Source organism: Megalops cyprinoides, chromosome 22 (assembly GCF_013368585.1).
Source record: "Megalops cyprinoides isolate fMegCyp1 chromosome 22, fMegCyp1.pri, whole genome shotgun sequence".
In the NCBI taxonomy this organism is placed as follows: Eukaryota; Metazoa; Chordata; class Actinopteri; order Elopiformes; family Megalopidae; genus Megalops; species Megalops cyprinoides.
Genome location: NC_050604.1, coordinates 2,974,524 through 2,988,808, shown reverse-complemented (window position 1 = coordinate 2,988,808; position 14,285 = coordinate 2,974,524). Strand labels below are relative to the sequence as shown.

General features: G+C 45.1%; 1 protein-coding gene across 2 annotated transcripts in view; it reads right to left on the bottom strand.

Moving 5' to 3' along the window:
- The window catches only part of atrn (attractin), a 165,328-nt gene extending 151,772 nt beyond the window's left edge, over window positions 1–13,556 (bottom strand). For both annotated transcript variants that reach the window (XM_036516519.1, XM_036516520.1), the window contains exon 1: window positions 12,979–13,556. In XM_036516519.1, coding sequence (XP_036372412.1) covers window positions 12,979–13,244 — 266 coding nt within the window. In that variant the 5' untranslated portion in view covers window positions 13,245–13,556. The remainder of the gene's footprint in view (window positions 1–12,978) is intronic.
- Between the last annotated feature and the right edge of the window lie 729 nt (window positions 13,557–14,285).

Here is a 14,285-nt window from a genome sequence, read left to right as displayed (position 1 = left end):
ATTTACATTTACCAGGCATCACGCCGATCAGCCGATGGTGTGTGTGAAACAAACATTGAGGTACTGTCGTAGCTTTGCGCGCGCATGAACGTCATGGCAACGTAGAACACAAACTAGCAAAGTAGCCGCGTAACCAGGGATCGAGTTATGATTTCATCTCTGTGGGGGTCTCCAAACTCTTGAAAAAAAAAAGTATTTAAACCTATTTAACTTATTGATCTTTGTCTTGAAAACATATCCAAGGAATGAAAGCAAGGTCGTGTTTCTTCTTCGGATTAACGTTCGCGAGCTCATAAATTGATAGTTTTCACGCATAGTGGCATGGGGCGTCGTGGTGAAGTGCAGCCATGCTGCATTCACGATGCTTTATTCTACACGTTTACTCTTATTACCTGTCAAGGCTATTTATCTATCTTTAACGTAAATATTACTCCGTATATGGAAGGAAAATGAGCTTTATTTGTGATTAAAATATAATGCTGCTGTATTTTCAGAGACCCCCCCCACAGATATTTGACTTTACTGCTTTCATGGGAGCCACTCCTCACTCTATGGGAGCTCAGCTCCCACTGTCCCCCACATAACTCGAACACTGTGCGTAACCAACGTAAATCAGCAACCTATGCATACGAAGTGGTGGCGAAATAATGGAGACACATTAGCGGAGGGAATTATACGGAAAATGTTCCAAAAAATTCTTGCACAAAATAAATTCAAGCACTTTCAAGGACCTGTATTTATTTATGTCTATTTTCAAAAACTTTCCAGGGCCTTGAAAATTTTTTTCTGATTCACAAACTTTCAAGGATTTCAAGGACCCGTGGGAACCCAGACAGATGCTTCCACTGGCCTATAGAATAGCTCATGGTCATGCTGCATTTTTTTGAATGGGTGGTGCTAAAAGTGCAGCCAGTACCACTTCATCTATAATGTTTACAAAATGCAGACATTTAACTGGCTCACAAGTCGCCAGCTCCAGCTCTCTGATTGGTTCAGCAGCTCAAGGGCCTTTGACAACTGACAACCATGTCATTCTGTGCATGGTTGCTATGTTAAAATAGGCATACTTTCTCTGGAGTATATTTCCAGTTGCCTACTTCTTGATTTATTCCAGAAAACTTTGTTTTCCTGCTGCTTTCTAGCCCATGCGATAAATGAGTACAAACCATCATACCATCAATTACCATCCCAGCCATCCCAGGACTGATGACGCGGAAAACAACACAGGTAAACAAGATAGTTACCGCCTCCTTTTACTCAACACATGAAAACGATACATTTTCACTGTCTTCAGGCGGGCAGAACTGCAACGGTCACCCTCTCCCACCACAGTATTTCTGGGTCAGTCAAAAGACCAAAACTTCAGAGGCCCTATTCCCAGTGTGCGGGTCCTTCTAAATCTCTCCTAGGCCTGGGGCATGGGGTCAATTGGCTCAGCTCAGCCAAGGCAGTAATAAAGCTACTGATCTTACAGCATGTGGTTAGTTGTTGGAGTGGAAACTCCTTGTAGAAATGAGAGCCATACTGAGTCCTCTACATGGGAAATTTACTACAGGTCAGCAAGATGTTCTGTCAGTTTGTTCTAATCCAGACTGAACACACATGCCTCGCTATGCTAAGGCCAGGGCTAAAGTGGTGGCTTTGCAGGCTCAGCGTCCCTGTACAGAGACGCTGCACAAAAAAAGCTTTCCTCTAAAATTAAAGTAATAAGTAATTATTACTATAATTAATTAAATAATTAATTATTACTAATTAATTAGTAATTAATTAGTAATAAGAAGGGAAATAAAAGGAGGAGAGGGAGGTAAATCATAAACACACAGCACAGCTTTCTGTCTGCCATGATTTAGACTCGGGCTGCATCTCGAAGCACAACAGCCTGAGCATCCTGGAACTATTCCTGGAAGAGCATTTAGGTTTTTGGGCTTGACAATGGACAGCCTGGTAATTCGCTTCCTGCGTATGAAGCCCTGGGCACAAACCTTGAAGAGTGGTTATGACTGCAGGGGATATCAGTGGCCAAATATCAAGCCAAATACTAAAGGACACATAATGCTTGGAACAGGATATGCGCCAATCAAGAAATAAAATAACAGGAAGAATGAAACAATGACAAAAGCCACAAGAGCGGGTTGGGGCCTCGTGGGCCAAATAATGAATCAATTGAAATGCTGCGTGGAGTAGCACTCTTTCCACACCTGATATGCCCAGGGGCGCCTTTGCAAGGATGCAGGGGTTCATACCATCCACTCTGGATTATAACAACACTGTGCACTTCAATCCTGCACGAAACAAAGTAACTTAAGCACAATAAAAATGTGCACACAAAGAAGGTGCATGACATGGTCACAAACATTATCATTACACAGGGCAGCTGTGTGGTGCAGTGGTAAGAAGCATGGTTCATAACTGAAAGGTTGCTGGGTCAATTCCCCACTGGGTCACTGCTGCTGTACCCTTGGGCAAGGTACTTAACCCACAATTGCCTTAGCAAATATCTAACTGTAGAGATAGATAAAATTGAAACCTACGTAAGACACTTTGGATAAGACCATCTGCCAAATGACAGTAACGTTATATAATGATTTACAGGGAATTCTACTGTGCTTCAAATCACACATAACGTAATTGCGCTATGCTTGTTAACGCTCTTCGGTTGGTCGCCTTCCCAGGACTTAACACATAGAAAAGGAAATCGCGCAAAAAAAAAAAACGTCGCGGTAGAGTGGTCGGTCATAAACTGCAGTAGGGTATTCAGTTTTCCCGCGGGAGGCCAGCTTCAGCAGTCCACATTGGTCCACAGTGGCAGCCACCCCGGTGCATGCGCAACCCCACCGGAAATAGCCTCATTCCACGTATCGCCCCCGGGTGATAGGGTCAAACCACTCATTAATTAAGCAACGCCAACCCTCTTTTCATATTGTACCAAGCAAGCCGAAGTGTTTTAGGGACCCACTAATACTAACAATGAAATTTACTCAAATAAATCTGACAAAACGGGTATCAACAATAATAACAGGCTCATCTGGGGACTAATAAGATCTCCTGGCACTCTCGAGGGTCATTTTAGATCTCACAGGAAATGGCCTGTCTGTAACACAAAGAACGAGAAGAAAGCAATCCTTTTGCAACCACCCACATCTTACAACCGAGAATAAGAATAAGCAGCTAAGAATCATGACAGTTTGCAATTAGATGAGCCTGAACACCGTGTTCACCTGCATGCACACACTAATCTCCCCTCATCCCTAGCACTTAGCCTGTGAGAACGTCCTGTCCATCTTTGTTATATAATATAATCAATTGATAGCACACACAATGATTAGCATAATTCAAGAGTAATGGAAAGAGAATAACACATTATTAAAAGAAAATAACATGCAGATAGACTTTTAATGGGTGGCCATTACATGGGACAGGAGTTTTGAAGAGTTTTGTCATGTTGTTGTATGTAGGCTACATTTTGTGAGATTAGGCTACTGTTTTGTGTGTTTTTATGTGTTTGTGTGCGTGTGTGCCTGCGTGTGTGAGCGAGAGAGAATGGGTGTGCGTCTGACAGTAGCGCAAACTCACGGTGTCCCATAGGCTATACAGCCGCCGGGCTCACCGTGTCCTGGACAACAATATTTTTATGCTTCAGAAAAGATTAATCACTGTCAGGTCAGCAAAGATTTGTGTATGTAGATAAAGCTAATAGCGTGTCTTTTCGATGAAGTTACACCTAGATCTGTGAGGGTTCTACCGGTCAGCACGGTATAATCAAAATCCATACCGAAGGGCAAATTTATACTGGTGTACTTTCTATACCGTTTATACTGTCCACCCCTAGTCTCTATCCAGTCTTATACTTCCTGCGTTCTCAAGGGTTTCAGGTCCCAGCAAGTCAGTACAGGCTAACACTGATCACAATGGCCAAAGGTCTACAGCACTGACAAGAGGCGCATGAATGGCCTTACACAGGGGTCTGCAGATGTTTCTGGGTCCCAGTTCTTCTTACCCCACTCTCAGCGGCTGAGGCCACTGACCTCAAAAAAAAAAAAAAAAACTCACCTCTGACCATGAGGAGGAGGAGTTCTGAATTCCCACAAAGCATGAGACTTCTCAATGGGAAGGCCCGATTTAGGTTGCTTTCAGCACTGGAATTATCCAAACAGCTGCTTAAAGAGATGTCCCACCTTCCAAGTGGTCAGCTAGTCTAATGTCACATATGGATGTTGACCCCCCAGAGCTGGTCCATAGCAAGGACGTGCCAAGTATCTGTGACTCCCTCTGTAGCCTCCTAAGCAAACCCCTTTCAGAAGGCCCAGTGCTGTGAAATCTCTAGTTGTTCTGTGGTACAGATGAGATGTGAAAGCAAGGCCCTGACTGACTGAGGTCATTAGAGATCCCACAGCACAGAATGCAGCAGATCGGCTGCACGTAGTCCCTTTCAATCTGGCCAGCTAATAAACTCCCAGCGGCACTTTCCAAGTAATTCCCTTTCTCTCCCCCTTGACTGATGTGTGGTGGATACTCTGCTGTAAAATGGCCAATGTGTATCACCTACCACCTTCACTATGCCTCCTCAAAGAAGGAAGGACCTCTGTAGGTGGGAACGCTCTCCTGAACATGCTCCTGAAAACACTCCTGAAAATGGGTGGGAACTCACTCCTGAATGCGCTCCCAAATGCACTCCTGAACATGCTCCTGAACATGCTCACTCAGAAGATAACAGCTACAGCTGGCAACAAAGAGTCATTGTTTAAACACTGTTGTTCTGTGAACCATCTGTGCCATGAGCAGAACTGAGATTTCTGCACTGACTGGCAGAGAACTGTTTGAACAACTGTATAAATAACCACTCACAGAATACAACTGGGCAGACAGGCTTTCCTGTATATCACCCAACAATTCCTCCTTTTCACAGAGACAAAGGCTGTCTAGTGCTGCAGAGATGGAACAGCTCTCCCAATGCACAGCATTGTGAGCCACCCCAGGTTTTACGAGAAGCAGGTTAGCACAATGAATGGAAGCTTCCTCTTGATGGTACGCTAACCTCCTCCTGGAAAAACATGGAATGGCTCAAGCAGCTCCACAATGGGAGTGTTATTTTCATCATCATGTCCAAACTGAAAAACCACATATTTTTTTACATCACAAGTCAATACAAAAGTCATAACAAAAAAATCCCAGCAAGACTGATGACCAATGACCAGACTTCAGTGCCTACCTTTTTACTAAACTCAAAAGTAACAGTTTGCTTCAGGTAGCAGACAGTCTCAACAATGAGGACTCAGAGGTTCTCCTTTGACTAAACTCATGTGTAATGAATCTGAATAAAAACTGAATAAAAACCTGGTTACCATTGGCTGTTATCCTGTTTTTTCTGAACTCGTTTGAGAGCAATAGGCACCATGACTACTGCATGACTCTTTGTCTTCCTCAATGACCACAGACATTCAGCGCTTCCTCTTGTCGCCGGATTGGCTGTGGTTTACGCCCAGCTGTAGCTGTGTACCTGGTTGAGTAAGTTACCTTCAGTTGCACTGGCCCTTGTGAATATTCTAAACTCGGCCCCCGGGGCCATGCATTACAATGGAATGGGCCTCCTTCTGACTGGGGGTTGCAGACGGGCTGGTGAGGGACATAACACAGATGAATTCAATTGATCCCCTTTGAATACAGTGACTGGTTTTAGGAAACAGTCTCCAACACGCAGACAGAAGCTAGGGCTGCTAACCCACTCCAGACCACTATCTGCCAGCTGACAGTTTTCATGAAATAATAATGGCATCCAAACAGAACAGACTATTTTTTTAAAATGTGCTCGTTATAGTCTTGTGTGTTTATCGATATGGCAGGCTAGTGCTTGAATTATTTATCACTTCACATTTAAACTTTGCTCTGCACTGCTGATCAACCACTAAATTTATTAATAGGTCATTTTGTGCTTGAAATCAATCTTTTTGACAATTTCAAATCTATACAAAATTTGTGAAGGAATACGTGAGGGAAAGATAATGGCAAAATAGCATATTAATATCACTAGAACCTAACATCAAATTGCAAGCAAAACCTACACAATATACCAAACTACTCTACATCATCCAGCTACATTGAGCTGCTCTCTCCGGTCCCTAGCTGTTCTCAGAGGAATGGAGTTTGTCTCTGGCTTTGAACTTTGAGGGCTAGCAAACCAGCTGCCCAGTCCAGCAGACAAAAACCTTACCTGCCTGAATGGGCACTGCCCCCTCCAGATAAGGACAAATATGCCCCAGACATTGTGTTAAATGTCTTCAAGGCATTGGCGGGGCAGCATCCTATGAATATAACAAAAGGACCAATGCGATCCTCTGTGAGAACCACAGCCTCTGACCATCAGGAGAATTCAGGCCTCTTCTGGAGGACAGGAGCTGCCTTTTTCAGTCCAACTCAGAACCCAAACTGATATTCGCCTGACACAAATCATTTATGACAGCTACCAGAGGCCAGTTACACATGTGTCTATGGGCTGGGTGCCATTTGGGTACTGTCATGTAGACATGTGTGTGTATATATGTATATTAGGACAGCAACACATTGATTTTGAAGAAAAACAGCAGAATCACCCTCATTTCTCTGGTTTAAGATGTTCAACAGAGAGGGAAAAAAGCTGTTCTCCTATGCAGACTTGCTGGTGAAATAAAAAGTGTTTCTTAAGTGGGTTGTTCCAATTCAGTGTAAAGCCACTGTTTCTGATATCTGAATAGAACACAATTGCATCTCACCTCTAGGCAAGAATTGGTAATATAAAAAGGCTTTAAATACATTGATGTTGTTTGTATTGCAGACAGGGGATGTTGTGAGTGAATATGTTCAGTAATTTTAGTGGATTTTCAATATCCCTAACACAGATGCACACGCCATTGCCCGCTTGCTGACAAACATCACACACATGAACGCACACATGAACGCACACATGCATGTATGCGCACAAACACATACAAACACAGCAATGCAGGCTGAAACTCCCAAACAGAGGCTTGCGCTGACACACACGCAAACAGCACACACAAGCACGTAGCTGACCAGCTGCAGTCCACTGGACAGTCCCCCACTCCGCCTGCTCTGTTATTACTTGCAGAGCGTAATTACACAAAGTGCTGCATTTGGATGAGCATCAGACCTGTGAGAGGAGGGGGTCAGCCAGCATCAGCTGCAAGGAGGCCATTTCGGAAGGACACAGCGGCAGCCAGGAGACAAACGCAAGCCTTGTTTGCTTGCAGGTCCGGTGTTTTACTGTTGTTTTTATGGTTGTTGTAGTTTCACACATCATGAATATAGCTCTTAGGCTGCTGACATCATCTTTACTCTTATAACACTATAAGCCCCCCCAAGTCCAGTACTATACTTATTGTACCACTGGGTTACACAGTAACACATGTTCCCATTGTCTTGATGTGTGCTACAGTTCATGCAGGCTTATTATATGCTACATCATCTGTACCAATACAGTACCTTGCATTGACACAGCTGATGATGTGGCACCTCTGTAATTCAGTCTGAATAAGAGTTTCTGCTAGAAAAAAATACTCAACCCTGCATGTAAGGGCAGCAGTGTCACATAGTGGTAAGGAGCAGGGCACATAGCCGAAACATTGCTGGTTTCATTCCCCGCTGGGGCACTGCTACTATACCCTTGGGCAAGGTACTTAATCCACAATTGCCTCAATAACTATCCAGCTCTACAAATGAATAAAACTGTCGCTCTGGATAAGAGTGCCTGCTAAATGACAACAAAGTAAAGGAATGCATGTACATTTAACGCAACATCATCTTGTGATTGTGTATTTATTAGAGGTCTGGCTTAATAGTTTTATTAAAATCAGAAATTAATATCTGCTCATAAATCCTTGCCCACACAGGCAGTTTGACATTTACACAGGCCTGCCTGTGAAGTCATATGGGTTACATTGCACACCAAGGAACGCACCATGATTTATTTTTATTAGCCAGCATAAGCAGAGCAAAAGGAACCCTTAAAATGTCAAACATGCTTCGTACTGCCCACAACTGTGTTGGAAAAAGTGTGGATGTGAGGTCCTTTTGGCCTCATGATGTGGTTCTTCCTTCTGAAATGTGGTCCATCTGTCTCCATTTGCAGGATGAGGGAATATGTGCGGAGAGGTTGTAATTGGTGGGTAGAAATATCGCACAACTGACTGCAGCAGTTACAGAAGCAGCATTCTCTCGTCAAAGAGCCGGAGCCCCGCAGGGTCCAGAGGAACCTTTCAATCAGTAATACAGCACAGGGAACAGTGTGGCTTCAACAGCAGAGAGCATAGAAACATAGGGCAACCCACTCTGTATATTCCTGTTATAACGGAGGAAGAGAGCGGGCTATATTAAGCGCCACATTAGGAATCTATGCTGGAGAAGATGCTCTGTGCCAGAGGTTGTCACTGTGATTCTGACAATATTTTGGGGTGCAACAAGTGCTCCACTAATAAGCCATTTTGTCCTGAGGGGTTGGGAGGGTAACTGAGGGGCTGACAAAAAGCAAGGGACCCATCAGCACACACCCAACTATAACCGCCGACTGGATTCTGAACCCCCACAGACAGGGAGGGAGAGCGGAGTCGGCTGTGGTAACAGGCGGCTTGGCTCAGGAGGTGATTATGCCCCAGGGATGGGAAAGTGGTGCTGGACAAGTCTCTGAGCATCTGAGCATCAGTATGCTCAGTGGCCACAACCCTGATGGGCCACTGAGCATACTGGAATGCCACCACCCCAAATATCTGCGGGGTCTTACTGACCACGCACCCAAGCCTCAGTTTCAGCCCCTCTCTGCACCACATTTACATTTACATTTATTCATTTAGCAGACGCTTTTATCCAAAGCGACGTACATAGGTTACAGTTCTTTACAATGTTATCCATTTATACAGCTGGATATTTACTGAGGCAATTGTGGGTTAAGTACCTTGCCCAAGGGTACAGCAGTGTCCAAGCGGGGATCGAACCGGCAACCTTTCGGTTACGAGTCCTGCTCCTTAACCACTATGCTACACTGCGGCCCACCATGTCTCGGTGCCTGCCCAGCCTCCCTGTCTGTAATTAATGTCTGCAGCTAGAGGGGAGCACTCGCTACATGGCCGGAAACAGCAAAACCCAGCACAGGCTCTGTGGAGGTGGGCAGAAAACCCCCGCAAGACCCAGCCACATGCGCCAGGTGCATCACATCATGTCAGAGAGCGAAGCAGCAGAGCAGGATCTTGGAACAAGACTGAGCACGTCCTCTCGTCACGCTCCCATTACGAGCTAATGCTGAGTTGCCACTCCGGGCCTTTCAGGAGGAGAGCACAGGCCAGGCCCTCAAGCGGCTCAGGACCAGAGCCCGTCCTGGTTTAGATGAGGGGTGAAGGGGAATCTAATCCCGTACACTGAGCCAACAAGACATATCTCACACTGGACAGTCTTATTACACGTTCAATTTTTATCACCCTCTATTTTCTCATCATGTGTGTTTATGTGCCATGCCATCTTTTGAAACAACGTGTAACTACTTTCTGTCAGGTTCCCCCTGAAAAAGAGTCTCAGTGGGGTTTTCCTGGTTAACTACAGGATAAAGACAAACCCTCCCATGCTCCTCCCACGCTCCTCCCACCTGCCAAAAGATGGCACTGCTGCCTCCGCTAAATAAGCGCACTCCCCAGCCCTTAAACTCCAGCAGTTTTTTTCTCCCATCTCAAATATAGACTAAGCAATAGATGGCAGGAGTACCACTGTTTAGAAAATTCAGTTTATCACACACTCACTGAGATTAAATGGGCTACTCAAGGAAAACAAGACAGAGAACACAGTGTGAATACAGTTGTGGTTCAGTGTAGACAAAGCCATTTCAATCACCTGTACTGTTTCTTTTTACTTTACCTTTTCATTACCTTTTTAATCTCAGGCAGTATGCACTAACTCTCACTAAAGGATCACTTGCATGTAATGAACGCTATGAACGTATGTTCAGAACCCTTTAAACCCCTTCCATTCCCCATTCCTATTCTTGATGATGAGAACAAGGACTCAGTGGGAAGCCTAAAGCATCAATTTCTGTCATTTCTGCTCAACCTCACCGGCAAACAGGTTACGAGAGGAAAAATCCATAAATCTTCCAACCCCCCCCATCAACTGCGGCTCAGAGTGAGACAGCACCAGCTGGAGGGAGGGTGACTGAGCCTGCCGCTTCCAGCCGCAGAACATGCCAAAGCACAGTCTGGTATGGAACCCGTCACCTCTTGCATTTCAGGGCTGCAGGAGGGCAGGAAAAGCGGCTTTGCTTTGCGCTCATTTCCCCCTTGCTCTGAGAAGACCGGGGGCCACCATGCATTTTCGTTACTACCAGAGGTCTTTCTCACCCCTCTCCCGCTGTGGTTTCTGTTGCCAAGGCAACAGGCCTTTCAGGCAACCGACTCGTGGTTTCGACTGCCAGTCGCAGGGACATAAATTCTCAAAACAGCCTTCATAGAGAGGGGGATCAGCGTTTTGGCCACAAGTTGTGAAGTGGGGGGGGGCATTCACCTCTGGAAAGTAGATCCAGGGACATCTCACTTAATACGGGCCCCAAAAATCAACTGCTTTCAGTTAGCACGTCTCCTCCATGAATCAAATCTTAAATTGTGAGGTTCAGAGAAGAGCAGAAGTTAAAAGTGCCCCTGATCAATGTCAGAGGGAGAACTTAAGAGAGACGGAAAGAAAGATAAGGCTGAATGGAGTGCTAGAAAGCTCTTCATTTCACCCCCAGCGGGAGCAGAAGAAATGGACATACTGAAAATAGCCCTGCAACTCCAGTGCCTACGCCGTGAAGGTGGCTTGACTCGCAGCCATGGCCTCCACAAACATGAGCACGGCCCATGCCATACCCACACGAGAGTCTGACCGAGGCACACGCAATCGATGTAGTCGGAGCTGTCAGCATCACAGGACCTACTCCTCTGCTATGCTATGGCCTCATCTGTGTTAAGTTCCACATCTTTCCCACCAATCTCAAAGTGCAAAAGACTGGTTAGGCATTGGAAGACGCAACAAGCTAGTGGCCTGCTCCGCTCTCATTTGGAACCTGAAGGAACACCTGCCGCTACTCACACTCCCCTCACCTCATGCTATCAGTCATGAAGCTGGCTTCACCCATAAGCCACCCACTGTCCTCTGCTCTTCCTACAGAGATGTGCCAAAACTCACCTTCACCTTAGCCTCGCTCAAACCTGGCCCTCTGACAGAACACACAGCATCCCTTCACGTGGTGCAGTGGCAGAGAATAGGACTCATACCCCAAAGGCTGCTAGTTCAATTCTGAGACGGGCCACTGCCGTTTCACCCTCACCAAGGTAGTTGGTGCAAGATACTTAAGCTCATTTGCCTCGCTACATTTCCAGCTATATGAAAGAATAAACTGTCAAAATGTAAAGCTATGTCAGCACAATGAGTGACTGTAATGTAATACGCAATGGCCCACCAAAGATGAGTTAGGGGTGAGACAACTGCCATTACCCCAGCAATGCTGTAGAGACCGGAGAGAAATTCATGCGTGCATAAAAACAGGCACTTGTGCAGCACTGAAACTGGAATCAACATTAAACACAGCTAGGTCAGATACACCTCTCTCTGAGAGAAAAAAAAAACGATGACTCAGCCGTAGGACTGTTTGTTTTCAGCTCTCTTTTTAAACACAGGGGCTTAAACAAAGAGGGAAAGTGGAAAGGGCTCAGGGGAATTCTGTCCCAATTTCGTCAGCTTCGGACATTTAACGCATCACTTGACATTCAGATCCCACAAAACTGTAGATTTAACTAACCTTAACTGTTAATCCTACCCCAACTATATCGACAATGGCACCCTCTTATTATGTTTTGTTTCTGTTTTTTTTTTTTTTGGGGGGGGGGGTGGGTTAAAATCTGGTTGTTTCTACTTTGTAAGCAGCTAAAGAAGCAGGTGTTGACCTTAAATCTTGTTTTACATACTAGAGACTACAAATTCCGCTCAATTCTGCTGATCAAAAGTAGCTTACTGTGCGTCCCCAAGAACACACGTTTTGTACTGGCCGCAAAAGTACGGCTGTGACATTGCGATTTTATGTCATATAAGGCACTGAATTTATCAGTCAGGTTTAGTTTAATTGAGTTCATTTTGAGAACAGTTCAGCATCCACACCCCTCCAATACAATAAGAGACGGGATATGTATTTAGAATGTCTCGTACAGGCACAAAACGAAGCTCTTATTACAAGCAAGTAGTTTACCGAATCCTGTAATATTTCGTGACAAGCACTGTCCCCCGCCTGGACTGCAGCTGTGTGAGAAGCCAATCTGGACATTGTGCGATTTTTTAACTGTTTAATGAGTAATGAGTTACTCCCGAGTGAAACATCTACCCGTTAATATCCACACTCATCTGATCACCCGAATCGCTACCACCAAATGCAATTGATGTCCTAAATTCTGTTTTCCTTTAAAAAATAATTAATGGTTTAATGCATTTGTATTTTTAACCAACTAGTTTGTACCTTGTCTGGCCAACTGCTGAAACTTGGTCATGCAGCACTCTACAGAGTAGCCTTAATATTGTGACTCCGTGTATGGCTTTCTCTGTTGTACTCTGCCTCACCTGTAAGTCGCTTTGGATGAAAGCGTCTTCCAAATGAAGATGTAAATGAATTTATGTGTAGAAGATAACCTACCTGATTTTCTTTACGTGAACAACTAACTTGCAACCAGCAAGGGGAAGGTCGTTATGGAAAGATATGAAAGCTAGCTGACCGTTTCACAAGTGCTTGCTTACAATGTTCGGGCACTTGGCAAAATGTCAACAGAAATAAAGTCCTGTGAGGATCCAAGAATAGCGCGGCTTGTCAGCTTTCTCTGTCGAGGCACAGTCGCAAAAGGTACCCGACGCAGCTGATTTGAGGCTATCCATCGACTTTTCCATTTACAAGGCAAAACTACGGTGCACAGCAATATCGCGTCTTACCTGAAGCGTCCCCCGCAGTGTTGGCACTGGTCCCCGACCCAGCCGGGATCGCACAAACAGTTGCCGCTCGCAGGGTTGCACTGCCCGTTCAGACACTGTTTGTCGCATTCCTTCGACTCTGAGGGACGCGGCAGACCAATAAGGAAGGCGAGCGCCGAGAGAAAGAGCAGGCTTCGTAGCGCCGCGCCGGGACGACCTTCCCCGGATAGACCGCGGCTCAGGCTACGACCGAAGCGCCAGCAGGCCAGCCGCCTCTCACCGTCCATCCTGGAAATGATTTCCTTGCAAGTGTCTGATTTATTTGCGATATTCCCGATTATGTACAAAGAATAAACTCCTCCACGGCAGGTATTCTTAAATCATCGAGTAAAATTCCTACATTGACAAAAGGCACCCGTTTTATCGTCTCCTGTTCGAAGAGTTCAGAGATAAGCGATGTCGGTGTGCTCCGATCCTCCCTGTAAATCCTTGGGGATTTCCGAAAGCACTTCTTGCCCGTACAGTTGTCCCCAGCCCTCCGATCGGCTAGTTTTCTCGCTACCTTGTTCACATCCCTTAATCCCCACCAGCGCAGAGACACACTGACACCTGGAAATGACGTCTAAACCGATAGGGGCGGGGAAAGCGAGCAGCGCGTGTAGCGCGGGGAATTTGATTTGTTGTTGCCTTTCACTGTATCGACATGTTGATACTGTGGGATTATGAGTGTCTTGTAGTGGTGTTCAAAACGATTCTTTTTAGTGATTCGGTTCCTTTCGTTCACTTCAATAAAATGATTCGATTCTTTGACTCACTGACTCGTTCATTTCCATATCCGGTCGGGCGGCATACACGAATCTGTCAATAGTTTTATTGAATTTTAAAAGTTACTCTACATTGTTCCAAATATCATGTCCATTATTAGCCTGCTCTGCGGCAGAACAGAACGCGTGAAACAAAATGTCAATGAAATTAATAATAATTAAATCGTAATATTCATTACGTGAAATTGCCCCATGCTATTCAAACAATCATGCAGCCGCAAAGTATACTTCGTCTTTAGGAAGGTAATAGAACCCCACATTTTAACGCGTAGGCCTATAATAGCCTAAGTACATTTGCTAAAACTAAAAAAAGCACTGAGGAGAAAAGAGCCACGCTTATATCCGAAGCGAATAACTTCGTTTTACAAGTTTTGAACTAACCCAGCCCAAACATTTTATTATACTTCTAGTCAGTGATATCGTATTTTTATTTGTTGTTAATGTAGACGTAGTACGCTACAAACGCTACACAGTACGCTGTTTTGTTTTGTAGCCTACTATGTG